Source organism: Anopheles coustani, chromosome 2, assembly GCF_943734705.1.
Source record: "Anopheles coustani chromosome 2, idAnoCousDA_361_x.2, whole genome shotgun sequence".
Classification (NCBI taxonomy): Eukaryota; Metazoa; Arthropoda; class Insecta; order Diptera; family Culicidae; genus Anopheles; species Anopheles coustani.
The window spans coordinates 89034246-89059872 of NC_071289.1; the positions used below are offsets into that span (position 1 = coordinate 89034246).

Consider the following 25627-nt stretch of genomic DNA (forward strand, 5'->3'; position numbering starts at 1 on the left):
AAAATCGTTGGAATCGTTTTTATGTTGGTTTTATGTGTGTTTATCTGGCTTTTATTTTATTGCATTCGTATGGTATCTGCTAAAATATCGTCAAAGTGGTTGCAACGGAAGCGATTGTAAAAACACAATGCAACATTGTTCACATTTGATGGTACTTTTAGTTTTTTCCTTCCTTTTCCTCTATTCCTGGAATACACGAATCTAAAATCAAACCGAACATCGAACAACCTTTACCAGTACACACGGATAGTTTGTAAACTTTATCTTCCACTACAATACTTGTGTTGAAATTTATTGTATGTAAGAAATACTTTTACGTTTCAGTATACTCTACGGCTAGTTGAACCTGTTCAACCTGTATCAGGAATGAAGTTACATTCTGTTGTACTAGTGCTGGCCAATACAAGCTGACCTAGGATATCGGAAAACTACACAATATTGGCGTAAGAGAACCGAAATTAGCTGTTCGATTATAAACTCTGGGGAATCGAAATTGGAGCTGCTCAAACTATGCCTCCTCCATAGCTACCCTGGTGCTTATTACTGAGCTACGTGCCAGAACGTAAGTACCTCGTCCATTGTAATGGGAAGTTTTCCGCTTGGATCAAGTGGAAAACACGTGATTTTGAATATCTTCATCATAAATATTGGGTGCGTACGATAAGACCTAACAATGATATCTAATGCTTTAGCAGCATCGACATTTTCGACCGAGAAAATGGTTAGAGAGCTTTAATGGCAGCACTGGAGTTGAGTGTCTGCTAATAATTGGACCAGGAAGAGTATGTTAAACATCGGTGTCCTTTGCTGCACGTCTATTGCTCTTCGTTGAGTGTGAGAGTAGTATTCTTTATCGGTGTGTCATTCATTATCGCTATTATCATCATTGGCCGATAGGAGATTTGTGGATCCATAGCTACGGAGTCTGTTGAGATGGAAAATAACGAAAGAAAACCCCATTCAGTACGGACATATATTTGAAACGTTGGTCACAAGAAAACGATTTAAATAAAATCATTTCTATCATGCATTAGAACTAAATTAAACACACAACCACACAAAGGCTAGCCTAAAGCTACGAACTACCAAGTGGAGCATTATTGAATCTACAAAATTAATATGCAACTTCACAACCGCTCGCCACAACAGTTAATCAGGTAAGCTGACCGCCTTCACGCGAAAGTACTCACTTCATCATCCTCCGATACCTTCAACCCATCCAGATTGACATCATTCATCTTGCCGATGTTGATCGGCTTGTGTGCTGCCGGACCACGCGGGGGTAAACCGGCCCCGATGGAAACCGGTGACTGATCGTATGCTCCCGGACTTGCATCGAACAACTGGTGCACCGTTTCGTTGCAATGCTGTCCTCCCTGGTTCTTGGTCGGCGGCATATCATCCCCTCCGCCACGAATGTTACGCATCTCTGCGCCACCGCCAGCGTTACCTCCATTGCCAGGGAAAACGTTTTGCTCATAGAACATCGGACCGCTGGATGTGTTTCGCTTGGGTATCCCGGAACTACCACCTGAAGAATTGTGTTGCTTTCCAGGTGCTCCGCTTCCTCCACCCGACGATCGAACCTTGCTGTGACCGCCACCTCCACCACCACTCGTCGCTCCGCTTGCACTGGCCGCCGCAGCCCGTGTAATGTTGTCGAACTTTTGCTTGGCCCGTTCAAACTCGTACTTATTGTTGTTCAGCGAAGGAGGCGACGCCACATCGTGCTCAATGTAGCTCGGTTTGGCATCGTAATAAGAACCGGATGAGAGAGGAATGTAGGACGGGGGCTGAGTGGACCCGGACGATGATGATGGATGGTCACGTGTCTGCGGAGCAGTAGATTTTGGTCCACCAGTAGCACCAATTGCACCACCAACACCACCACCTCCTCGTTCGGAAAAGTGACGCGATGAGGAGTTGTCGAATAGTTGCTTGAGATCGTTGATGTTCGGTTTGTACCCAACGTTGGCAGTGTAGTTCGAGCGGTTCGTTGCCTTGTAGTTACCCAGCTCGTGTCCCTGCTGCTTGGGACTGCTGCTATTGCTAAGTCAAGCGAAGCCAATTTCCGGTTGTGATGTTAGTAGCACGTGCAGGAGAGGTTAGTTTTCCGTACAATTAGTTAGCCACCAACCAAAGTTATAGGATTATTTCGAGGCACGTTGGGGTTGTGAGATAATTGTTGATAACCCCGTTTCGGTCAACACCGGCACATTGGAACATTTTATGTGAAACAAAAGAAAAACCCGGTTAACAAAAAGGTGTAGGAAGCTATGTCCGAAGTGGATGTGATCTAGCGAAATATTATTCAGGATGATAGGGTCACTCAAGCACTCAGACGAATGTATACCCAATTCCAAAGCACCACAATGATAAAAAAAACAAATCGTGTTTAGAAGGTTAAGTGTTCAGTGCACTAAGCGCGGTGCATAATGGCTAATGAATGAATCCAATCGCTAAACCGAAACCAAACCATCCTTTCTTACCTCGTTTGTAGATGATGAATTTGAACCTGTAAACCCTCGGTTTGACCGCTTAGCTCTTCGTTCGTGCGCTGCAACCGTCGCACATGATTACAGGCGGCATCCAGTTCATCCTCAGCACCGGCCAACTCGTGCTTGAGTTCTTCAACACGGGAACGCAACCGTTTCACCTCCGTTTCGTACTGTTCTGCCCGTCGTACCGCGTGGCCCAACTCAGTGTTGGCTTCAGAGAGCATTTTTTTCATTTTACTATGCGAATGGCGAATGTCGCTTAATTCCTATAGGGTAGAATAATAAAATGAAATAAAAATAAAAGAAAACACTTCGTAGTCTCCAATTAGATTACCTTATTCCTATCCATCAGTTCTTGCTGCAGCGACCGCAGCTCGACGTCACTGTTGACGAGCGGGCGGCCTTTCCGTTCCAGCCTTTCCTGCAAATCTTGACACTCGGCGCGCAGTTTCTTATTTTCACGCTCCATATTGAGCTTTTCCGTTTCCAGCCGCTCCCGTTTGCCCCATTCGGCGGCATTTTCCGCCTGCAGTCGCTCCAACTCCGTGCGCAGCTCGCACAGACGTCGCTCGAGCGTTTCGCGTGCGGCAATTTCCTCCTGCAGTGAGTTGTGCGTAATGCGCATCTCCACCCGATGCTGCTCCTGCAGTGTCAGCAGTTCCCGCACGGCATCCTGCTTGGCTGACCGTAGCTCCTCGCACTTGTCGCGCAGTTCCTGCATATCCTGGCGCGTCTTCTCGAGATTCCGATGGACCGCATTCTTTTCCTCCCGCTCCAGCTGGATCGTTTTCTGCGCATCGTCCAGCCGGTGCTGAAGCATCGAGATCTTTTGCAGCAGATAGTCCTCGTCGTAGTCGTCCTTCGATAGCTGCTGAATCAGCCGACGCTCTTCCGCCATCTGCTCGCTCTTGTCCTTAAACTCTACGGAATGTTTCGGCATTGCACCACCTTGCAGGATGTACTCCTCGATGTCGAGATCGGCGCTCACCCCGGTGGCCGGCGGTAGGCTTGCCATCGCGCTACTCCCGTCGTCCGGCAGATTCGGTAGTTTGGTCACCAAACCGTCCTCACTGTTGACGTTCTTCAGCCCGTCGGAGGAAATGTCTGGCGAACAATTGTTGTCGCCCCGTCCGTCCCGGTCCGGTTCGTCCGCCGCGTCCAGACTAGCCTTGTTGAAGCGACCGGCGTGCTTCATCATGAGCGTGTGCACCTTTTCCATCTCTTTTTTGAGTTGCGTTATTTGCATCTCCAGTTCGCACTTTTCGCGCTTGTACGAGTTCGATTCCTTGATGGCGGCCTCCAAGTTGCTGCGAAGTTGTTTCGCCTCATCGCGAGCTTTGTTGCGCTCCGTTCTCACCTGCAATATGGAATGATAATAAGTAAATACAATGTGAAACATGCTTTACTGTTTAACTTTAGAGGATCACAATGGATGGATGCTTCACCTCAATTGCAGACAGCACACGAGCACTGTCTTTATCGAGCTCTTCGAGCATTTCCACGAAACATGTACGCATTTTTCAAACGTTTTGTTGCGCTTCCGGAATAAAACCTACGTCAACAGAACACTTGATGCGTGGCACAACAACTCAAACCAGCGACACGCTGCTGTTGAAGGAACTGTTTGTTTGTTCAGGTGGAAACAGTTGACTTTCGTTGGAGGTCTCTTTTTGTGAACTACCGATGATTGTATTCAACGAGCAAAACATGGAAAAAGATGGTGTGGGTAGTGGAAAAATAACCCTCCCGGCACGATAGCGTCGCATAGTTCAGGGTTAGAATATTGATTTAATATGTTCATTCAATAAAGGTGCCCCGTTTTGCTAGCCCTAACTTCCACACGAGCCTCCCGGTCTAGCTGTCTTATAGAAATACGTCACTAGGAGAATTTTATGCTGTCGCAAATAAATTCCCCCACAAACCTTAAGCGTTCTATATGGGAATGCTAATGGTCGCAAAGTTTGTTTCCCGACAGGTTAATGTACACCTACCTTACTCCATTTTTCGCGCCAGTTTGCCGTACAGTCGGACCACCATTTCATAGTTTTCTCCATCTGCGCGGCACGTGCCCGGGCTTCCTCTAGCTCGCGCTGTCGCTGGGACTGAAAGAAGGCAAGGATAAGGCGTTAGTCTTCTATGGTAAAAGTATAAGAAAAATTCAAATCTATAGCAAATTGATGATTGACTATGCTGGAACTTTGAGTCACAATATGTTATTACAGTGTTTAATTATTTTTACGGAAGCGGAAACAATTTTTCATTTCGTCGCGAAAATCACAAACTGAAAACACATTTCTATAGACTCCATTGTTTATCAGGATGTTTACTCCAAAGCCAGAGTAAGACATCTTTCTGTAAAACAACAATGTTCTCTGGACGACCGGAGACTAAAAAATCTCAAACGTCGCCGTCACCTGAACCAGCTAGGCAAACACCCTTTTCATATCAGGAAGAATTTGGGACGAATTTCTCGAAAAATCTACTAGGGATACAGACCCACACAATGATATCGCTATGTCGTGACTGTATCAAAGAAGAAAAATATTTGCACTTGATGTCTCGATCGTACGATCGAGGGACTATATAAAACAAGGCACCAGGAAACAGATTTGCATCATTAACTGAAGTCTATACTTGATCGCAAATTCGACACGATGAAGCTGCTCGTTGCCACCATCGTTCTTGCCCTGTTCAGCACGGCCTACGGAAAAATCTACACGAAATGTGAACTCGCAAACATCCTGAAAAATGCAGGATTCCCTATGTCACAAATTCCAGATCGTAAGTAGCGAATGCAAAACAGACCTTTATGGCGAAGGTTTCATAAGTGACTATAATATATTTTTTTGTTATCTACTAGTTATTTGCATAGCTCAGAACGAGAGCGGATTCAATACTTCGGCGCTCAATACCAAGAATGCGAATGGATCTAAAGATTATGGCATGTTCCAAATCAACGATAAATATTGGTGCTCATCTACCTCAACGCCCGGAAAAGATTGTAAAATTACCTGTGCAAGTAAGAGCTACATTATTTCTTGTGCTGCATTGGCATTATCAAGCCTCACGTGGAAACACTGGCTTATTAATTTTTTTTCTGTACAGATCTCTTGAACGACAATATTTTGGATGACTTGCAATGCGTGAAAATTATCTACGCACGCCATGGATTCAGTGCCTGGGTTGCATGGGTCAATAAGTGCAAGGGAAAAACACTTCCCAGTGTTTCCGAATGTTTCAGTGGATAATCCATACGTTAAAAATGGGGTTTTAATGATAAATAAAACAGCATCGGTTTCAATTTGAATCTAAATGAGATCTTTTTTCATGTTTTACCATATTTCTAGAGCAAATCACGCTAGAAGGTGGTTAAATATGTATCCTATGGCCAGAAAATATGTGTTTTTGATCTAGCGCGCGCTGTCGCTGGGACTGCAAGAAGGCAAGGATAAGGCGTGTTAGTCTTCTATAAGAGTAAAAGTATAAGAGAAATTCAAATTTATAAACTATTGATGATTGACGATGCTGGAACTTTCAGTCATAATATGTTCTTATAACGTTAAATAATTTTGACGGAAGTATTATACAGCAAGCGGAAACAATTTTTCATTTCGTCGCGAAAATCATAAACTGAAAACACAATTCAGTTTCATCTACATTACTCCATTGTTTAGTAGGATGTTTATTCTACCATATGAGTCAGAGTAAGGCATCTTTTTGAGAAACCAGACGAGTCTCCTGAGGACCGAAGAACTTAAAAAATCCCAATCATCGCGTTCACCTGAACCAACTAAGTAAACACCTTCTTCAAATTAGGCAGAATTTGGAACAAATTTCTAGAAAAATCTACTAGGGATACCGACCCACACAATGATATCGCTACGTTGTCTGTGTTTCAAAGGAGAAAAATATTTGCACATGATGTCTCGATCGTACGATCGAGAGACTGTATAAAAGAACGTACCTAGAAACAGATTTACATCATTTACTAAGCCCTATACTTGATCGCAAATTCGACACGATGAAGCTGTTCGTTGCCACCATCGTTCTTGCCCTGTTCAGCACCACTTACGGCAAAATCTTCACGAAATGTGAACTCGCAAGAACCCTGTACAATTCAGGATTGTTCCATATGTTACAACTTCCAGATCGTAAGTAGCGAGTGCAAAAAGAAACCGTAATGTCGTAGGTTTCATGACTAACTATAATATATTTTACTGTTGTCGACCAGTCATTTGCATAGCTCAGAACGAGAGCGGATTTAATACTTCGGCGCTCAACACCAAGAATGCGAATGGATCTAAAGATTATGGCATGTTCCAAATCAACGATAAATATTGGTGCTCACCCACCTCAATTAACGGAAAAGATTGTAACATTACCTGTGCAAGTAAGATCTTCATTATTTCTTGTGCTTTATTTGCATTATCTAGCTTCACGAGGAAACACTGGCTTATTATTTATTTTTTCTGTACAGATCTCTTAAACGACTATATTATGGATGACTTGCAATGCGTGAAAATTATCTACGCACGCCATGGATACAGTGCCTGGGTTGCATGGGTCAATAAGTGCAACGGAAAACCACTTCCCAGTGTTTCCGAATGTTTCAGTGGATAATCAATATGTCAAAAATGGGTTTTAATGATTAAAAAAACAGCTCGTAATATGTTCTTATAGCGTTTAATTATTTTTACGGAAGTATTATACAAGCGGAAACAATTTTTCATTTTGTCGCGAAAATCACAAACTGAAAACACAATTCAGTTTCATCTACATTACTCCATTGTTTATTAGGATGTTTATTCTACCATACGAGTCAGAGTAAGGCATCTTTTTGAAAAACCAAACGATTCTCCCGAGGACCGAAGAACTTAAAAAATCCCAATCATCGCGTTCACCTGAACCAACTAAGTAAACACCTTCTTCAAATTAGGCAGAATTTGGAACAAATTTCTAGAAAAATCTACTAGGGATACCGACCCACACAATGATATCGCTACGTTGTCTGTGTTTCAAAGGAGAAAAATATTTGCACATGATGTCTCGATCGTACGACCGAGAGACTGTATAAAAGAAGGTACCTGGAAACAGATTTACATCATTTACTAAGCCCTATACTTGATCGCAAATTCAACACGATGAAGCTGTTCGTTGCCACAATCGTTCTTGCCCTGTTCAGCACGGCTTACGGCAAAGTCTACTCGAAATGTGAACTCGCAAAAATCCTGAAAAATGCAGGATTCCCTGATGCACTAATTCCAGATTGTAAGTAGCAAGTGCAAAAAAGACCGTAATTTAGTAGGTTTCATGACTAACTATAATATATTTCTTTGTTTTCGACCAGTCATTTGCATAGCTCAGAACGAGAGCGGATTCAATACTGCGGCGCTCAACACCAAGAATACGAATGGTTCCAGAGATTATGGCATGTTCCAAATCAACGATAAATATTGGTGCTCACCCACCTCAACACCCGGAAAAGATTGTAACATTACCTGTGCAAGTAAGAGCTACATCATTTCTAGTGCTTTTCTGGCATTATTTAGCTGTATGAGAAAAAACCCACTTATTATTATTTATTTTTTCTGTACAGCTCTCTTGAACGACAATATTGTGGATGACTTGCAATGCGTGAGAACTATCTACGCACGCCATGGATTCAGTGCCTGGGTTGCTTGGGTCAATAAGTGCAAGGGACAAACACTTCCCAGTGTTTCCGAATGTTTCAGTGGATAATCCATACGTTAAAAATGGGGTTTAATGATCAATAATGAAATTAATAAACAGCTTCGATTTCAATTTGAATCTAAACGAGACCTTTTCTATGTTTTACCACTTTTCTAGAGCACATCACCACCGTGAGGTGGTGAAATATGGATTCTCTGGCCAGAAAAGATGTGTTTTTGATCTAGCTCGCACTGTCGCTGGGACTGCAAGAAGGCAAGGACAAGGCGTTAGTCTTCCATGGTAAAAGTATAAGAGAAATTCAAATCTATAGCAAATTGATGATTGATTATGCTGAAACTTTCAGTCACAATATGTTATTCTTCTTTTTCTTCTTGGCGTAACGACCTTGTTGGTCATGCCTGCCCGTTAAGGGCTTACGAGAATTGTTTCCTGTTGGACGTGGATAGTCAGTCCTCTCGTACAGGGGAAGGTCCGGTCTCGGTTGGAATTCGAACCCACGACATGTTCTTACAGCGTTTAATTATTTTTACGCAAGCATTGTGCAGCAAGCGGAAACAATTTTTCCTTTCGTCGCGAAAATCACAAACTGAAAACACATTTCAGTCCAACCTACATTACTCCATTGTTTATCAGGATGTTTACTCCTTACTCCAGAGTATGGCATCTTTCTGAAAAACAACACGGTTCTCTGGAGGACCGGAGACTCAAAAAATCTCAAACGTCGCCGTCACCTGAACCAGCTAGGCAAACACCTTCAAATCGGGAAGAATTTGGGACAAATTCCTCTAAAAATCTACTAGGGATACAGACCCACACAATGATATCGCTACGTCGTGACCGTATGAAAGGAGAAAAAAGTTTGCACTTTATGTGCATTGGCATTATCTAGCTTCACGTGGAAACACTGGCTTATTAATTTTTTTTTCTGTACAGATCTCTTGAACGACTTTATTTTGGATGACTTGCGATGCATGAGATTGATCTACAACCGTCATGGATTCAATGCCTGGGTTGCATGGGTCAATAAGTGCAAGGGAAAAACACTTCCCAGTGTTTCCGAATGTTTCAGTGGATAATTCATACGTTAAAAATGGGGTTTCATGATTAATGATTACATTAAAAAACAGCTTCGATTTCAATTTGAATCTAAACGAGATCTTTTTTCAAGTTTTACCATGTTTCTAGAGCACATCACGCAAGAAGGTGGTGAAATATGTATCGTATGACCAAAAAAGATGTGTTTTTGATTTTGATGGAAAAGTGGCTTTTAAAAATAATATGAAAATAACAACGTTTTCATTTACCTTTGAAGAATTTATTCACTGTTATTCACTTTTCTCTACGAAATACACCACAGTTAATTTTTTTTGTAAAAAACAAAACACGCTTTTGCACGGAGACGCGAAATTATTGTGGAGTTTAAAAAATCCCCTGTCTCGTCTCGTAAACGAAAATGCCACCCATCCCCGTCTCCATAAGCAGCTGAATAAATATATTTTTCTAACCAGGATGAAGTTGGTACAAATTTTTTGAAACATCTACAATCGCTATGTTGTCACTATCTTCGAGAAGTAAATGAATGTCTTTGATCGTACGATCGACGTGCTGTATAAAACAGATCTGCATCATTGATTCTCCCTTACTTGGCCAAACATTCCACAGGATGAAGTTGTACGTTGTCTTGATCTTTCTCGCTTTCTTAAGTGTCGCTTACGGTAAAGTTACGCAATGTACAGTCGTGAAGGAGCTACTAAGCTGGGGAATTCCGGCAATCCTTCTTCCGAAACGTAAGTAGGAAAATATTCTTTATCGAAATCTGCGACATAATTACTTTTTATTTGCTGGGCAGCGGATTGTTGATGATTGCCACAGGTGTGCGTCAACCTGCTGTACGGGTAAGAGACGTGGTACAATTACCTCTCCGCATATCACGTTACTATCTGATGAATTAATTTATTACAGCTCTTGCGGGCCTAATTATTCCCTATAAAACCTTCGCAAGAAGTCTTCATATCATCGATTCGAAAACTGTAATCATTTCCATGTGCTTCAACGCTCAACAACTTACACAGCCAAGTAAATGGACTAAGAGGAAGATTCTAACTAAAAGGAAGATACACGAAGTAAACGATAGCACAACATTGTCGAAGCTATTTTCAAGGAGAAACATATTTGTTTTACATGTATCGTTCGCAACTAAACAAACAATATTTGACATATAAAATTGAAAACCATGGAACGGATTATGAACACTTCCCATACTGTAATTGATCACGGATTGAAAACTAAAAAGCTATGTACGTTAACGCAACCATTCTTGCCTTTCTAAGCACTGCTTACGGCAGAGTTATATCGCTATGTGAACTTTTAACGATGACGATAACTTACTCCGATGCCCCAGACACCAAACCTGATTTTTGTAGGCAAATTAACTCTTATGTGGTAAGCTGAAAGCAGCTGCGGAAAGGATTGCAAAATAACTTGTGGAAGATCCATTCTACTTTCACTTACATTCCTGATACAAGCTTCTTAACTTCCTCTGACTAATTGGTGTACTCCGTACAGCTATTGTAAACGAAAACATAATGAATGATTCAAAGTTCCAGGGTCACAGGGGTCAATTAATGCAAAGGAAAATATCTACCTTATATTTCCGATTGATTCAGTGAATAATTTATGTTTTTCATGATGTTTGAAAATTAATAAAGCAGCTTCCATTTTAAACTATTAAACATTTAGCATTTAGGTTATTTTTTATAGCATTAAATTGACCATCGCTCATCTTTCCTTAAGCACAGCATATGGTAAAATTCACACGAGATTCACCAAAAGATTTGCTAAAGTAAAAGTTTCCACCTATAAGTAGAGCAATAGGACAGTAATGTAGAAGGCTTGATAAGCAACTAACATTTTTGCTTTCTACCTGTTGTTTCGGGATTTCAAACGGGTTTCCCAACGCACACCTTCTGAAACAACTAAGTAAATAGACTTAAAGGAAGCTTCTAGAAACATAAACCATACGACAACATAAGCACTTCGCTACAGTTTCAAAGGTGAAAAATACTTGCCCAAGATATCTCGATAGTACGTGGCCTGCTGAAGTACGCAAACAAAATTTAGCGTATAAAATGGGGTACTACCACGGTACGAATGAGCGTTTGCCATACTGTAGCCGGTTACGGATTGAAAACGATGAAGCTGTACGTAGTCGCAATCATTCTCGCGTCCTTAAGCACTGCTTATAGTAAAATTATTCCGAAATGTGATCTCGCACGAATGCTGTTTAACTTCGGATTTCCAATGTCGCAAATTCCCGACCATAAGTAGGAAATATGCAGTTATTTTTCATATTTCTCAGTAGACATTTGAGATTAACTTATTATTAACAATTGGAATTTTTACGTTATACAGTGGTTTGTATCGCGCAGAATGAGAGCGGCTTCAATACTGGAGCTATCAACGCCAGAAACCCAGACGGTTCAATGGATTATGGAATGTTTCAAATCAACAATAGATACTGGTGTTCGTCATCCTCAGTTCCTGGCAAGGATTGTAACTGTTCATCTCCACATAGCGAACTCATAGGAAACTCTGGTGAAACTCCTGTCAAACTTGTATGGAGTTTCGAGTTTCCCGAGTTCGCTAAGTGGACACGCATTTGTTTCGGTCTTCTTCGCTTCTTCTTAATCCGTCAGTTATTAATCGTCAGAACGAGGGGCTTTGCTAGTGCTGTCAAGAGTTTCATACCAGTTTCCTACGAGTTTCCCAGCTGTTGCGGGAACTGAGTTCGACAGTTCGACGGAGGAGAGTTCGCTATGTGGAGATGAACAGTAAAATGACCTGTGCGGGTAAAGCGACGGCTAGACACAGCGGTAATCGAACGGATATTCCCGCCGTCCAGCGGGAATCCCGCTGGATGACGGGAAACTCCATATGAAAAAAACGGATTTCGTTCCCGCTATGTTTAAAAAACGCGAAACTACGACCTGGCGGGAACGGACGCATTTGCTTAATTGAAACGTTTCATGAAAAGTTTCATTCGCTTGCTACAACAACGTCGGTATGGGCAACGTATATGGATGCGGCCGATGTTGTTGTTGAGAAACCAAAATGCGAGTAGTCTTCTACGCAAAATTTTGGAGGAGGAACTCAACAACACCATTCATAAACTTTAAATTTGATAATGATTCACAATTCCACTTTTACCTGCCGCCAATTTAGATCACGTAAACAAACTAAAACGTAAACAAAGCTTCACTTTGACAGATCGGACGAATAAGCCGTTCCCGCTGGATATTTTGTCGAAACCGGGCTACTTTTTCCCGTTCCCGCCACCGGGAATTCCAGGCATGTTTAAACAGCAGTTAAGAGTCGTGCTACTGTTTCTTCTCGCTATATACATCTCGAACCATCTCATCTAATTAAATATTATACTCATTGCACAGCTCTTGTGGACGAAAACATCACGGATGATTTAAAATGCGTTAAAATTATCTACAATCGTCATGGATTCAGTGCCTGGGTTGCATGGGTCAATAAGTGCAACGGAAAGTATTGCCGTCTACCCAGTATTGCCGAATGCTTTAGTGGATGATCGATACATTCAAAAATGCAATTGAAATAAATAAGACAGAAGCATACTCGATATAAATAAATATTTTCGTTCTTATTTATCACTCAAAAACATTGACATACATCTCTTATAAAATGGCAGTCTGCGACAGCTTACCGGCGTACGGCCTACGTGCGACAAAAAGAATTGAGCTCCTGTGAATCCCCGTTGGAATTGCAAACAAAATCCCCGACAACAGGCATCGCCAAGGTCTTGCGGGTGATTCCTGGTCCTACTTTTCTCCGTCACACAATGGAAGCCGAGCTGGAGCTCAAGTCAGAGAAATCCTAGCCGACGCACATCTCGTGCTGTTTGAGTAATCAAGCGGATCACGAGTTTCGTGCGATCTGACAAACGGAAGGAAATATTCCTTTCGTTACGGCGGGTGAACAGCCGCATTTTGACTGCGCACTAGCGTGGTTGGCTAGCAGTGCTCCTGGCCGCATGGTGGCAGTCAAAAGGCGACGCCTACAGAAAATCGAAAACCACAGGAAACCAGGACATATGGCCTTTAGTTGCCAGTCCTTAACCAATAGAGGTCTATGTCTCCAGGTTAGCTTGCGAAGGCCCAGGAAGCTGGATTCAATAGCCGTACTGGAGTAAATCCTCGACGAAGTGAAGAAGAAGAAGAAGATAGGCCAACGTGCGATTGCGGTTCATATTGTGGTGGATATTCCGTTATCCATAGTTCGTGGTCACCATGTATCTACGAATACTGCGTGAAACCACTCGCGGTCGCGGACTTATCGAAGCGAAGGGTGTGCCATCGTGTACAACTTGGACTTAGATGAAAACTCAGAAGTTTTTAATTTACTGGATGCGCGACGGGCGTTACGACCACGTCCGATCAGTGTCCACCGAATAGTTCTGTGGTCTATTCGGTATCGATTTATTTAAACGGTTTCTTAGGGTTAGTTTACAGGTCGTTGAATAAGTGTTGGTAATGAGGCTGACCTACTTTACAAAAGTTGTTTATCGGTTCTATAAATGCTGATTGGATATATTGATGTTTTTCAAGAATAGTTAGGTTGTTGACTTCGATCGCGCAAAGGTTTTAGCGCGCATCGTTCCCTGTCTGTTTCATAACATCCGGCCCGCTGTGGGTCATGCTTACTTGGGTCGAATGCCCTGACGCCGGCTTGCCATGGGTCATATTACTAGGGTGCAATGCTCGCGCACAATCGAGTCGCAACTTGTTTATGAGTTGCGCTGTTTCGATGCGTTGATCGGAATTTGCTTATGCTGCATCTTTATAATTTCGGTTGAATCAAGTATGAATAGATTGGCATCGATCAATAAAAGTGTGTCTGGTTAAGATTGTGCATAGCGTATGCTACAATATTCTTTGTTGCTCACAAAAACTTGGTCCTGATAACTCGGTGGAGATAACGGACGTGTTTAGCGCAGTTGTAACGCAATGAAGATAACAACGTTGGTGAAGGTAGCACAAATCGATGTTTTACTGTCCTTATTTGCCAGACAAATTTTACGGTTATTGACCACTTAAACAATTCATAGCTCATAGTGCTGTAAGGAGTCTAGCGAAGATGGGTATAAAACGCGGGCGCAAGTTTGCTGTCCATCTCATTTTCAGTTTCAGTTCCGTGTTAATACTGATAAGTTGTGCACAGCATCAACATGAGGTTCCTGTTTGCCACCGTGCTTGCCATTGCTGTTGGTTGTGCCGTTGTCGACGGAAAGAAGTTCACCAAGTGTGAGCTAGCCAAAGTGTTATCAGCCAATGGAATTGCGAAATCCGCCCTTCCGAACTGTAAGTTTTTATAACAGTTGTTAAAACTGTTGTGTAAAGGCAACACTTTTCTTCCGATTTCTAGGGGTATGTCTGGTTCAACACGAAAGTGCGTTTAGCACCTCGGCGACTAACAAGAATAACAACGGATCCAAAGACTACGGACTGTTTCAGATCAACAATAAATATTGGTGCGATTCGAGTTATGGCTCAAATGACTGCAAAATTGCGTGCAGCAGTAAGTTCTTCGTCCTCCGGGACAATAATTCGTCAATAATGTTGGTTTCATTCTCTTCATCTCGTTTATTGCTACAGAATTATTGAACAACGATATTACTGACGACATCAAGTGCGCGAAGCTGATACACAAACGACACGGCTTTAATGCCTGGTACGGTTGGAAGAACCACTGCAAAGGCAAGAAATTGCCCAGTACTAGCGGTTGCTTCTAGGTGCGGGGCATCTGTCGGCCTTTAGAATAAGGTCATAGAATACCCCACGTACGTCTTTCAAAAATATACATAGTATACGAAGATGACGAAATGTGTTTTGCGTGTGATTCCGAAACCGGCTGGTTCTTAGCTCAAAACACGGGAGAGGTTCAGTTTTTACTTTTCAAAGCTAGCACATAGTGCACACTGAGAGATCGTGATTCGATGTGATAAAAACGGAATAATTCAGTACACTTCACATCACACAAGGGAATATATTCAACGAGTCATAGTTTATGTCGTGGATTTACCGACTAAACGCAGTTTTCTATTATTTTAAAGCACAAAATAACACGATCGATCTGATGCGGCTGCCATTTTTATTTGGATAAAAAAGATGACAATCAGACCGAATGCAAACATTCCCTGAATGTTTAGATGCCGAGATTCGTTTCTGTAATGGTTATCGCAATCAGTTCCAGTTCGGTAGTGAATCAGAGCGGAGGTTAGCAGTGCACAAGTTTCCTGAAAGGGTTAGCGGAAAAGTAAGGTTACGGCACGACCGCGTGGTCACGCCGAGCTGGAGCTCAGGTCAGACAAATCCTAGCTGCCGCACATCTCGTGCTGTTTGAGTCAATCAAGCGGACCACGAGTTCTTGTGTCCTGACAACGGAAGGAATTATCCCTCCCGTGGACGGCGGGTGGACATATGGCTTTTATAGCCGGTCCTAAAGGACGAGCCCCTTCATAGGAGTTCGGACAGAGTCGGTACGCCTCTGATTACGAGTAAGGGAACAAACGTTCGACTTAGCGTAGGAGGATATACCCCGACTCGCATAGCGAAAGAAAGAAGAAAGAAGTTATCGCAATGAATGTTGTTGATTGATTGATGATTGTTCGGAAATCGGTAGTTTCCGATGTTGGTTTTGGGTGTTAAGTTTTGGTTTAATTTGTAGAATAACAAATTCTCTGAATTTAATGTCAATAGATTTGGATTTTTGGTTCATCTGTGATCAAATAAGCAGCCTTAGCACGTTACTTTCTGATGAATTAATTCATTACAGCTCTTGCGGACCTAACCATTGCGGATGAATTAAACAACGTTCGAATTATCTACCGATGCCATGGATTTAGTTCCAGGTTCACATAAATCAATAAGTGCGAATGTAAAATTTATCCTGTATTTCCACATGTATTATGCGATGATCGATTTTGACAAAATGGTTTTTGAAAATCAATAAAACAGTCTTCTTCCCTATAAACCCTTCGCGAGAAATCTTCATATCATCGATTCGAAAACTGTAATCATTTCCATGTGCTTCAACGCTCAACAACTTACACAGCCACTAAATGGACTAAGAGGAAGATTCTAACTAAAAGGAAGATACATGAAGTAAACGATAGCACAACATTGTCGAAGCTATTTTCAAGGAGAAACATATTTGTTTTACATGTATCGTTCGCAGCTAAACAAACAATATTTGACATATAAAATTGAAAACCATGGAACGATCACGGATTGAAAACTATAAATCTATGTACGTTAACGCAACCATTCTTGCCTTTCTAAGCACTGCTTACGGCAGAGTTATATCGCCATGTGAACGATGGCGATAACTTACTCCGATGCCCGAAACACCAAACCTGATTTTGTAGACAAATTAAATCTTATGTGATAAGCTGAAAGCAGCTGCGGAAAAGGTTGCAAAATAACTTGTGGAAGATCCATTCTACTTTCACTTACATTCCTGATACAAACTTCTTAACTTCCTCTGACTAATTGTTGTACTCCGTACAGCTATTTTAAACGAAAACATAATGGATGATTCAAAGTTCCAGGCTCACAAGGGGTCAACTAATGTAAAGGAAAATATCTACCTTGTATTTCCGATTGATTCAGTGAATAATTTAGTTTTTAACATGATGTTTGAAAATTAGTAAAGCAGCTTCTATTTTAAACTATTAAACATTTAGCCTTTAGGTTATTTTTTATAGCATTAAATTGACCATCGCTCATCTTTTCTTAAGCACAGCATATGGTAAAATTCACACGAGATTCACCAAAAGATTTGCTAAAGTAAAAGTTTCCACCTGTAAGTAGAGCAATAGGACCGTACTGTAGAAGGCTTGATAAGCAACTAACATTTTTGCTTTCTACCTGTTGTTTCGGGATTTCAAACGGGTTTCCCAACGCACACCTTCTGAAACAACTAAATAAATAGACTTAAAGGAAGCTTCTAGAAACATAAACCATACGACAACATAAACCATGGGCTAGAGTTTCAAAGGTGAAAAATACTTGCCCAAGATATCTCGATAGTACGTGGCCTGCTGAAGTACGCAAACAAAATTTAGCGTATAAAATGGGGTACTACCACGGTACGGATTTTTAGCGTTTGCCATATTGTAGCCGCTTACGGATTGACAACGATGAAGCTGTACGTAGTCGCAATCATTCTCGCGTTCTTAAGCACTGCTTATAGTAAAATTATTCCGAAATGTGAACTCGCACGAATGCTGTTTAACTTCGGATTTTCAAGGTCGCAAATTCCCGACCATAAGTAGGAAATATGCAGTTATTTTTCATATTTCTCAGTAGACATTTGAGATTAACTTATTATTAATAACTTGCATTTTTACATTGGACAGTGGTTTGTATTGCGCAGAATGAGAGCGGCTTTAATACTGGAGCTATCAACGCCAGAAACCCAGACGGTTCAATGGATTATGGAATGTTTCAAATCAACAATAGATACTGGTGTTCGTCATCCTCAGTTCCTGGCAAGGATTGTAAAATGACCTGTGCGGGTAAGAGTCGTGCTACTGTTTCTTCTCGCTATATACATCTCGAACCATCTCATCTAATTAAATATTATACTCATTGCACAGCTCTTGTGGACGAAAACATCACGGATGATTTAAAATGCGTTAAAATTATCTACAATCGTCATGGATTCAGTGCCTGGGTTGCATGGGTCAATAAGTGCAAAGGAAAGCCTCTACCCAGTATTGCCGAATGCTTTAGTGGATGATTGATACATTCAAAAATGCAATGGAAATAAATGAGACAGAAGCATACTCGATATAAATACATATTTTCGTTCTTATATATCACTCAAAAACATATACATCTCTTATAAAATGGCAGTCTGCGACAGCTGAACGGTTAGAAAATTGGCCCAGACTGCCATTGTCGCAAAAATCAAGCTACGTGCGACAAAAAGAATTGAGCTCCTGTGAATCCCCGTTGGAATTGCAAACAAAATCCCCGACAACAGGCATCGCCAAGGTCTTGCGGGTGATTCCTGGTCCTACTTTTCTTCGTCACACAATGGAACGGAGAGCCATCGACGTTGGACAGAAAATATTCTTAGCGATAGGCCAACGTGCGATTGCGGTTCATATTCTTTGTAGCTTACAAAAACTTGGTCCTGATAACTCTGTGGAGATAACGGACGTGTTTAGCGCAGTTGTAACGCAATGAAGATAACAACGTTGGTGAAGGTAGAACAAATCGATGTTTTACTGTTCTTATTTGCCACACAAATGTTACGGTTATTGACCACTTAAACAACTCATAGCTCATAGTGCTGTAAGGAGTCCAGCGAAGATGGGTATAAAACGCGGGCGCAAGTTTGCTGTCCATCTCATTTTCAGTTTCAGCTCCGAGTTAATACCGATAAGTTGTGCACAGCTTCACCATGAGGTTCCTGTTTGCCACCGTGCTTGCCATTGCTGTTGGTTGCGTCGTTGTCGACGGAAAGACGTTCACCAAGTGTGAGCTAGCCAAAGTGTTATCAGCCAATGGAATTGCGAAAGCAGCCCTTCCGGACTGTAAGTTTTTATAACAGTTGTTAAAACTGTTGTGTAAAGGCAACACTTTTCTTCCGATTTCTAGGGGTATGTCTGGTTCAACACGAAAGTGCGTTCAGCACCTCGGCGACTAACAAGAATAAAAACGGATCCACCGACTACGGACTGTTTCAGATCAACAATAAATATTGGTGCGATTCGAGTTATGGCACAAATGACTGCAAAATTGCGTGCAGCAGTAAGTTCTTCATCCACCGGGACAATAATTCGTCAATAATGTTCGTTTCATCTCCTTCATCTCGTTCATTGCTACAGGTTTATTGAACGACGATATTACTGACGACATCAAGTGCGCGAAGCTGGTACACAAACGACACGGCTTTAATGCCTGGTACGGTTGGAAGAACAACTGCAATGGCAAGAAATTGCCCAGTACTAGCGAGTGCTTCTAGGTGCGGGGCCTCTATCGGCCTTTAGAAGGCCATAGAATACCCCACGTACATCTTTCAAAAATATACATAGTATACGAAGATGACGAAATGTGTTTTGCGTGTGATTCCGAAACCGATGCCCCCCCGCCAACAATAACATCGTACAGAGTTGACGGACAGTCATGCGGATTTTTTTTTTCATTGAAAGAAATGCCTCCGAAGATAGGATATTTGTTGCCATTTGTCGGCAAGCTAGCAGATGCTGTAGTCAGTTGTGAAGTGTGCAGGGTATACGGGTAGTGAATGTTGGGCCGGTTAATGGAAATTCTCTTATTACGATGTGCGTCGGTGGCAGATAATTCATCATCAGTAGCGTCCTCGGTAGACGACTTGAGTCAGGACGTTCGATTTCCCGCGAGCAACCAGCCGTCCGAAAGTGGTAAGTTTTTCTGGGTGGTACAGGTTTATTTTGTTTTATTTCCTCTGATGACACTCACCTCCCGCGCCTCCCACTCAGTGTCAACAAATTTGGCCGACATGTTGTTCACTTCTGGATTACCGCCACTAGGTGGATGCCGTCTCGGTGCGCTCTGCGACATTTTGAAGATTTTATGTTTTTCGTAGTGTTTAAATGGCCACAAGCTGGTTCTTAGCTCAAAACACGGGAGAGGTTCAGTTTTTACTTTTCAAAGCTAGCACATAGTGCACACTGAGAGATCGTGGTTCGATGTGATAAAAACGGAATAATTCAGTACACTTCACATCACACAAGGGAATATATTCAACGAGTCATAGTTTATATCGTGGATTTACCGACTAAACGCAGATTTCTATGATTTTAATGCACAAAATAACACGATCGATCTGATGCGGCTGCCATTTTTATTTGGTTAAAAAAGTTGACAATCAGACCGAATACAAACATTCCCTGAATGTTTAAAAGCCAAGATTCGTTTCTGTAATGGTTATCGCAATGAATGTAAACAAAGCTGATTGTTCGGAAATCGGTGGTTTTGGGTGTTAAGTTTTGGTTTAATTTGAGAATAAAAAATTCTCTGAATTTAATGACAATAGATTTGGATTTTTGGTTCATCTGTGATCAAAAAAGCGGCCTTGGCACGGACTTTGATCGAATTAACTCGGCCGAATAGAGTGTTGAATTTTCAAACATAGCCACGGTTGCTGGAACGAAGCAGTACTTGTTTCTACAGGTTGGATGGTACTGAATCCAAAAGATAACCAAGTTAGAGATTAAAATCACCTGTTTATGTAGATATACAGATAGGAATAGTCCTTAAAATTGCAATCAAATAGAACTGTTGATACAGTAATCGTGTGATATGCATGAAAATTGGCAGTTCAATTCGATCGGACTCAATCGATGAGAGTCGGTGCTGAGGCTGTATATCCCTTTCTCTGCCTGCTTTTGACTGGCGTTCTTCCGATGGAATGAAGGTTGCATTTTCATTTTCATACCAGGTTTTGGTATTTCATGTTCTTACCAGGTTTTTCTACCAAAGCTTAATTCAAGCGATAAGCTTTGTCAAAGTTACCTTGGACTTTCTCGTAACCTTGGTGTGGTGGGATTTTCAATCATGTCATCAGTTCTAGTGGTGGGTATATCGAACCCCCAAATCCGAATCCCAATCCATGAAAGAGTCGCGGGACGATGTAAACCACCCGGTTGACAGAAATTCAAATTTTCTGCTGCTGTCATGTACTTCCAGCAAGAGTCCCAGCAACCTCCCAGCAAGTCAAAATTTGACGGATCGCCCATGTATTGCCGCACACATTTGCATTGGTTTGCTTGGTGGTGTGGGTGAGACTAGCTCGCGTGTAGGTGTGTGTGTGTATGGTATATTCTACGAATGTGATATTTTCTTCTACCCGCAGAATGCTGCGGTGAAATCAAAACATTTGTTTTTTGAGAATTAAGTCATCGGATGTTTATTATTCGGATATTTGCGATCACACTGTTTTCTGACTTACCAGTGTAGAGTTCCAGCCACTGCAGTGGACTTGCCGTCCCAGAAAAATCCAATTCTTAACTGCATATGCGATCCAGCTCATGCACCATTCGACGCATTCTTTAGCTTTGGTTTTCATTCCTAAAAGTAAAAAAAAGTTAGAATGTTACTGATTTAAAGTACCTAGATTTATATCATTTTCATACGTTTATTAGTTTGTTCTTACCTCAGCAGTATTAATGGCACGATCATAACACTTGATGCTCAATGCACTTGCGCCTGCACTCTGTGATTGCTATGACCAGAATGCGCAAATACATGATGCTGTGGTTGCTCCAACAAGAAACACACTCACATATCTCAAATACTATTCGTACGTAAGTACGTGCCTATACGCGTATAACGACACAGTAAGCATTTGGCGATAGTTTGGTGTTGCATGGTTGCAAAGGATAGAATATACATAGGACGCATTCGCACCTTTTCTCTCCCTAAGAAAACGACCAACGCACACATTCTCATTTCTAATCATAGAGTTAAGGGGGGGAGAAGTACAGATTTTTGGATGCGGGGACCCAAAATCAGGGTGAACTGACATTTGTCGTCAACCGGGCAATCAATGCCTGTCTGGAAGTCGGTTCAAATAGATTAGGATCATCTCAGAAACGAATCAAATCGAGTCCCAAACAAATAAAATCTGTTTCGAATGCCAAACAAATCAAATCTGATGTGAATTCCAATGGAATCAAATCTTTAGAATTCGTCAGATGGGATTCGAATCATTGGAATCCGTCTAGGGATCGAATCTTCAAGTCTTCCAAATCCCGATTCTGCCAACACTAATGTCATCAGTTCGCAAACGACTTCCACCGAACACACACGTACCAGCACACACGGCGACGCCGTTCGCTTGCGCGAGTGCGAAGTGAAGAAAAGAAAAGCGTGACCACAGAGGGACGATAGTGACGATCGGATTTCCATTTCCTATCGGGGAAAACAGAATACTTCCGAGTGCAGTGAAAATCGTCCGCGTGAACAAGTGAAAAGAAGCGTGCAGTCCATCCATCCGGTAGCACATCGGCGGCCATCATGCAGGTGTGCTGCGTAGTGGCGTAAAGCAGTGCGAAGAGGATGATGTAAGAAAACACGGCGAAGTAGCAGCAGAGTCGCTGCGTATTATTTTAAGACCCGCCAAGGTGGCTCCGTCGTTTGGCATAATCATCGTTCCGCCGTGGCCATAAATATCGAATCTATCTGTACAATCCAGAAGAAAATGGTTCCCATCGGGACAGAGCAGTGCTAGAGTGTTTGTGGTAGTGCGGCAGTGGCACCTTTGTGCATCGGGAGTGGGTATGCGTGCGTGCGGCAGCGTGTGTTTTCGTTTTTCGTCATCCTACGACGGATTCTTCTTTTAATCCACCTCTTCTTGCCATTAACATTCTTGTTCCGGAATACCGGAAGGATCAGGATGTCGGATTGAAGCGACGAACAAGGCAGCCACTGTAATAGTCATCCTTTGCATACCGGGGGCAGGCGAATATCGCAGCGAATGCACCACGAGAGTCACCAGGATTTCGGATGCTACGGGCTTACCGTAGCTCACACTCCTTTTCGGCTATTTTAGTTGAGCTGCATTTATTTTCTGCTACGAGCCGAGCGGTCACGCGGGTGTGAGTAACAGAGAAAAAGCCCCCTAGTATCCCCCGTGTGTTGGAAAACAGTATGGCAAGGATTGTACCGGGCGCGATCGTTCCACCATCGATCGCCCTGTGCTGTAAAGCACCTGACCAGCAGCAGGAGAACGGAAACAAGCAGCTCGACTTCATCCATCGAGACTAGTCGTAGCAGGAGAAGCAAGGAGCATTAGAATCGAAGCGTATGCGAGTTGCGATCGTCGGGCAAACAACTGCAAGAAAAGCCAATGTGCGTGACTGAACCGGGAGTTAACGCTCATTTTGGGTTTTTTCTTCTTCCAAGTTCTAATACCGATCCGTCGGTACCCGCTCGAGGCCAATCTTGCTGAAGAAACGGAATTTACGCAGTTCTTTCTAATTTACCTCCTCGTAGTTTTGTACCTCTGCCATCACTTCGGAAAAGTTGAAATCAACGGAGGAAAAGTAGTCCGGGCAAATTCAGTCAAATCGCTTAGCAATGGCTACTTAAATCGTAGTTCATCTTTCTTCCTTTCTCGTGAACTGTTTTTCGCATCTTTCCGGTAGAAATTCTTGCACCGAGGTGGTCTCCATCCGATCTACAGCGGAGTGTGTTTGGTACGTTGCGCATGCCGTTGTCGCCCAGCTTTCTCCCGGCAGACAGCAGAGCTGCTGCTGCGTTAGCAAAAATAACGAAGAAAAGAGAAAATTATTCATTGCCACTTGATTCGCGAGCCCGCGCGTGTGTTTGTGCGTTTGTTGTGTGTAGTGTTTTGTGAGCACACCTGTATTGTGTCGACGGGCTGTCTGTTTTTTTCCCCGCGGTTCACGTGAAGAAAGATAAAATTGTTCCGTGCAGTGGGAGATTGTGTGCAAAAGGCTGTTTTTCCCCCACTAGTTTCCACAAATTTCAACCTATCAAACATAACAAATTGCTCCGTGTGCACCCCGCGGTTGTGGGAGCCACTAGGCGTATACACACATACACATACACACATTTCGCGTTCTACCCTTTGGACGCGGGGCAGTTTTCTTCCCCCGTTCAACGAGCGAAACGAAACACTGGCCACAAGTCAAAGAAAAATCCTCCGTTTTGGAAGCCAATCTGAGCTAAAAGTCTGCGTTTGTTTAAAAACACACGCGGCGTCACGAAAGAGAACGAGTAAGTTTCATTTAAATACTATTTTAAAACTCACTTCCCATTAGAATAGATTGGAAATGAAAATTTCCACACATTCCACAGCCTACTTTAGATAGAAAGTATTGAAAGTTGTTATCATAACGATGTAAAAATTATTATTCAAGCGATTTGTAAGTTTTCTTGTACGTTGTCGGCATTAGGTATCAACAATTAACAGAACGCATGTTTTTATGTATCTTTTTGAAGGTCGTTGAAGGATAAACTTTCATACTCTAAATGGGTTAATATTATATTTGTTTTCCGTTTTCTTTGGCAAATCAATTTTTCTTACGCATTGTGACTCCTCAAACGGACTTACAAACAACACATAAAAGGGTAAATTTTTACAACATTGTATGCATTTTAAACACAATCACATTAAAAAATTGATACGTCCGCATTCAAAGCATTTGCATTGAGAAACGGCCAAATGTGTTTCACAAACAAGGGTTTCAAGTGGGTAGTAAAATAAATGTTCAACCCGTCGATCGCAGTCGGCGCTTGTTGTATGCGTATGTGCGATTGTTTTCTGCTGCTGACGCAGCCACGCTGTTGTGAAGCCAACGCACGTAGGCCACTTTTCCATCGTGGTCGTGGCGAGGCTTTCGAACCAGCCCTCCTCGTACATTGTGAAGCGGATCAAAATGGTGGCAAACGCAGCAGCAGCAGCACAACAATAACACACGCACATATTGCCCCTTTCCACGCGGTGGTAGAGCGATGCTGGTGTGCGTTGACGTATCATCTGGGTAGGGAAGCGGGGAAGCGAACGGCGGGCCAGTGATGAAGGGAACATTCACTTGCGTTGATGCGTGCCCGCGTCTCTGGGTTGCCTCTTGCGCTGCTCCTTACACGCCAACCAGCACACTTTATCGCCGAAGCCGAAGAGATTCGTTCGGATTCGAACGCAACAAGAAGCAGCGAAATACGGCGGTGTGGATGGATAGTTTCATTATCTCCTCCTGCGGCGCCGGCTCGCCTTCCTCGCACCGACCACCCAAATTACATTACAATCTCCTCCTCCTACTCCTACATCGAGTGGTCAGAAATAGCAAAAATATCACAAATTGCTGCGCCGCAGTACGGGCCGGGGTTTTTGAGTGTTTCTTCATCTTTCGCCCGTGCTCAAAGCAGCATAGTATGCTATGCACCTTCCTTGGCATAAAGTAACGATTTCATACGCTTCTCGGTCAAATTCTAAATTCGTTCTTTGTAGAAGAAACATTTGAGAATGTTTTTAAATGTCGATCGTTAATGTTAGCATTATTTTATTAGGAGCGTGTACGGGCGGTTTAGAACTCTGTACCATAGGGTCTGTTTATTTATCTACGCAACTAAGGAAAAATCTTTTAATATCCGTTGGTTCTAGAGAATAACATCTCAAACGGTTTTTCAGAAAATGAAACAAAACAGAGAAGTGTACCATCAGAAGGGGGAAGTAGCTTTTAACCCTTGTTCCACTACGACTCCCATATCCATATTCCATATGGCACGCAAATCGTGTTTGCTCCGTTTTCTATTTAAGATTGGTTTTCCCGGATCTGTTCATTGTGAACAGTACCGCCAACGACAGGCGTTGAATGCAACCGCTTCGCTTATCAA

General features: G+C 42.4%; 3 protein-coding genes and 1 long non-coding RNA gene across 5 annotated transcripts in view; 3 read left to right on the forward strand and 1 right to left on the reverse strand.

Moving 5' to 3' along the window:
- Positions 1-29: 29 nt before the first annotated feature.
- LOC131266269 (coiled-coil domain-containing protein 102A) lies at positions 30-20089 on the reverse strand. Of its 2 annotated transcripts, XM_058268715.1 has the most exons (6): positions 19724-20089; positions 4490-4600; positions 3536-3855; positions 2833-3481; positions 2490-2764; positions 30-925 (listed from the first exon to the last, which is right to left on the reverse strand). In XM_058268715.1, exons 1-6 carry the CDS (start codon positions 19823-19825, stop codon positions 862-864), a joined length of 1521 nt encoding a protein of 506 aa, XP_058124698.1. In that variant the 5' UTR covers positions 19826-20089; the 3' UTR covers positions 30-861. The 2 variants fall into 2 exon arrangements, with proteins under 2 accessions (XP_058124698.1, XP_058124697.1); XM_058268714.1 differs by having other exon boundaries at positions 2833-3855.
- Positions 14440-15083, forward strand: LOC131266272 (lysozyme c-1-like). Its single transcript, XM_058268717.1, has 3 exons — positions 14440-14572; positions 14637-14789; positions 14867-15083. Exons 1-3 carry the CDS (start codon positions 14440-14442, stop codon positions 15001-15003), a joined length of 423 nt encoding a protein of 140 aa, XP_058124700.1. The 3' UTR covers positions 15004-15083.
- Positions 18664-19321, forward strand: LOC131266271 (lysozyme c-1-like). Its single transcript, XM_058268716.1, has 3 exons — positions 18664-18816; positions 18881-19033; positions 19111-19321. Exons 1-3 carry the CDS (start codon positions 18684-18686, stop codon positions 19245-19247), a joined length of 423 nt encoding a protein of 140 aa, XP_058124699.1. The 5' UTR covers positions 18664-18683; the 3' UTR covers positions 19248-19321.
- A 1970-nt stretch (positions 20090-22059) lies between the features above and the next one.
- Positions 22060-25627, forward strand: part of LOC131263438 (uncharacterized) — a 33456-nt gene continuing 29888 nt past the window's right edge. The window contains exon 1 of the long non-coding RNA XR_009178254.1: positions 22060-24007. This is a non-coding gene — a long non-coding RNA (uncharacterized LOC131263438). The remainder of the gene's footprint in view (positions 24008-25627) is intronic.

Excerpts from the sequence above, each read along its gene's own strand:
- LOC131266272 (XM_058268717.1), top strand. The coding sequence starts at position 14,440 with ATGAGGTTCCTGTTTGCCACCGTGCTTGCCATTGCTGTTGGTTGTGCC. Across the intron at positions 14,573-14,636 it reads GAAATCCGCCCTTCCGAACT|GGGTATGTCTGGTTCAACAC; the intron begins GTAAGTTTTTAT and ends TCCGATTTCTAG. Across the intron at positions 14,790-14,866 it reads CTGCAAAATTGCGTGCAGCA|AATTATTGAACAACGATATT; the intron begins GTAAGTTCTTCG and ends TTATTGCTACAG.
- LOC131266271 (XM_058268716.1), top strand. The coding sequence starts at position 18,684 with ATGAGGTTCCTGTTTGCCACCGTGCTTGCCATTGCTGTTGGTTGCGTC. Across the intron at positions 18,817-18,880 it reads GAAAGCAGCCCTTCCGGACT|GGGTATGTCTGGTTCAACAC; the intron begins GTAAGTTTTTAT and ends TCCGATTTCTAG. Across the intron at positions 19,034-19,110 it reads CTGCAAAATTGCGTGCAGCA|GTTTATTGAACGACGATATT; the intron begins GTAAGTTCTTCA and ends TCATTGCTACAG.
- LOC131266269 (XM_058268714.1), bottom strand. The coding sequence starts at position 19,825 with ATGTCGCAGAGCGCACCGAGACGGCATCCACCTAGTGGCGGTAATCCA. Across the intron at positions 3,856-4,489 it reads GGCGCGAAAAATGGAGTAAG|GTGAGAACGGAGCGCAACAA; the intron begins GTAGGTGTACAT and ends TCCATATTGCAG. Across the intron at positions 926-2,489 it reads ATTCATCATCTACAAACGAG|ACTCCGTAGCTATGGATCCA; the intron begins GTAAGAAAGGAT and ends CCATCTCAACAG.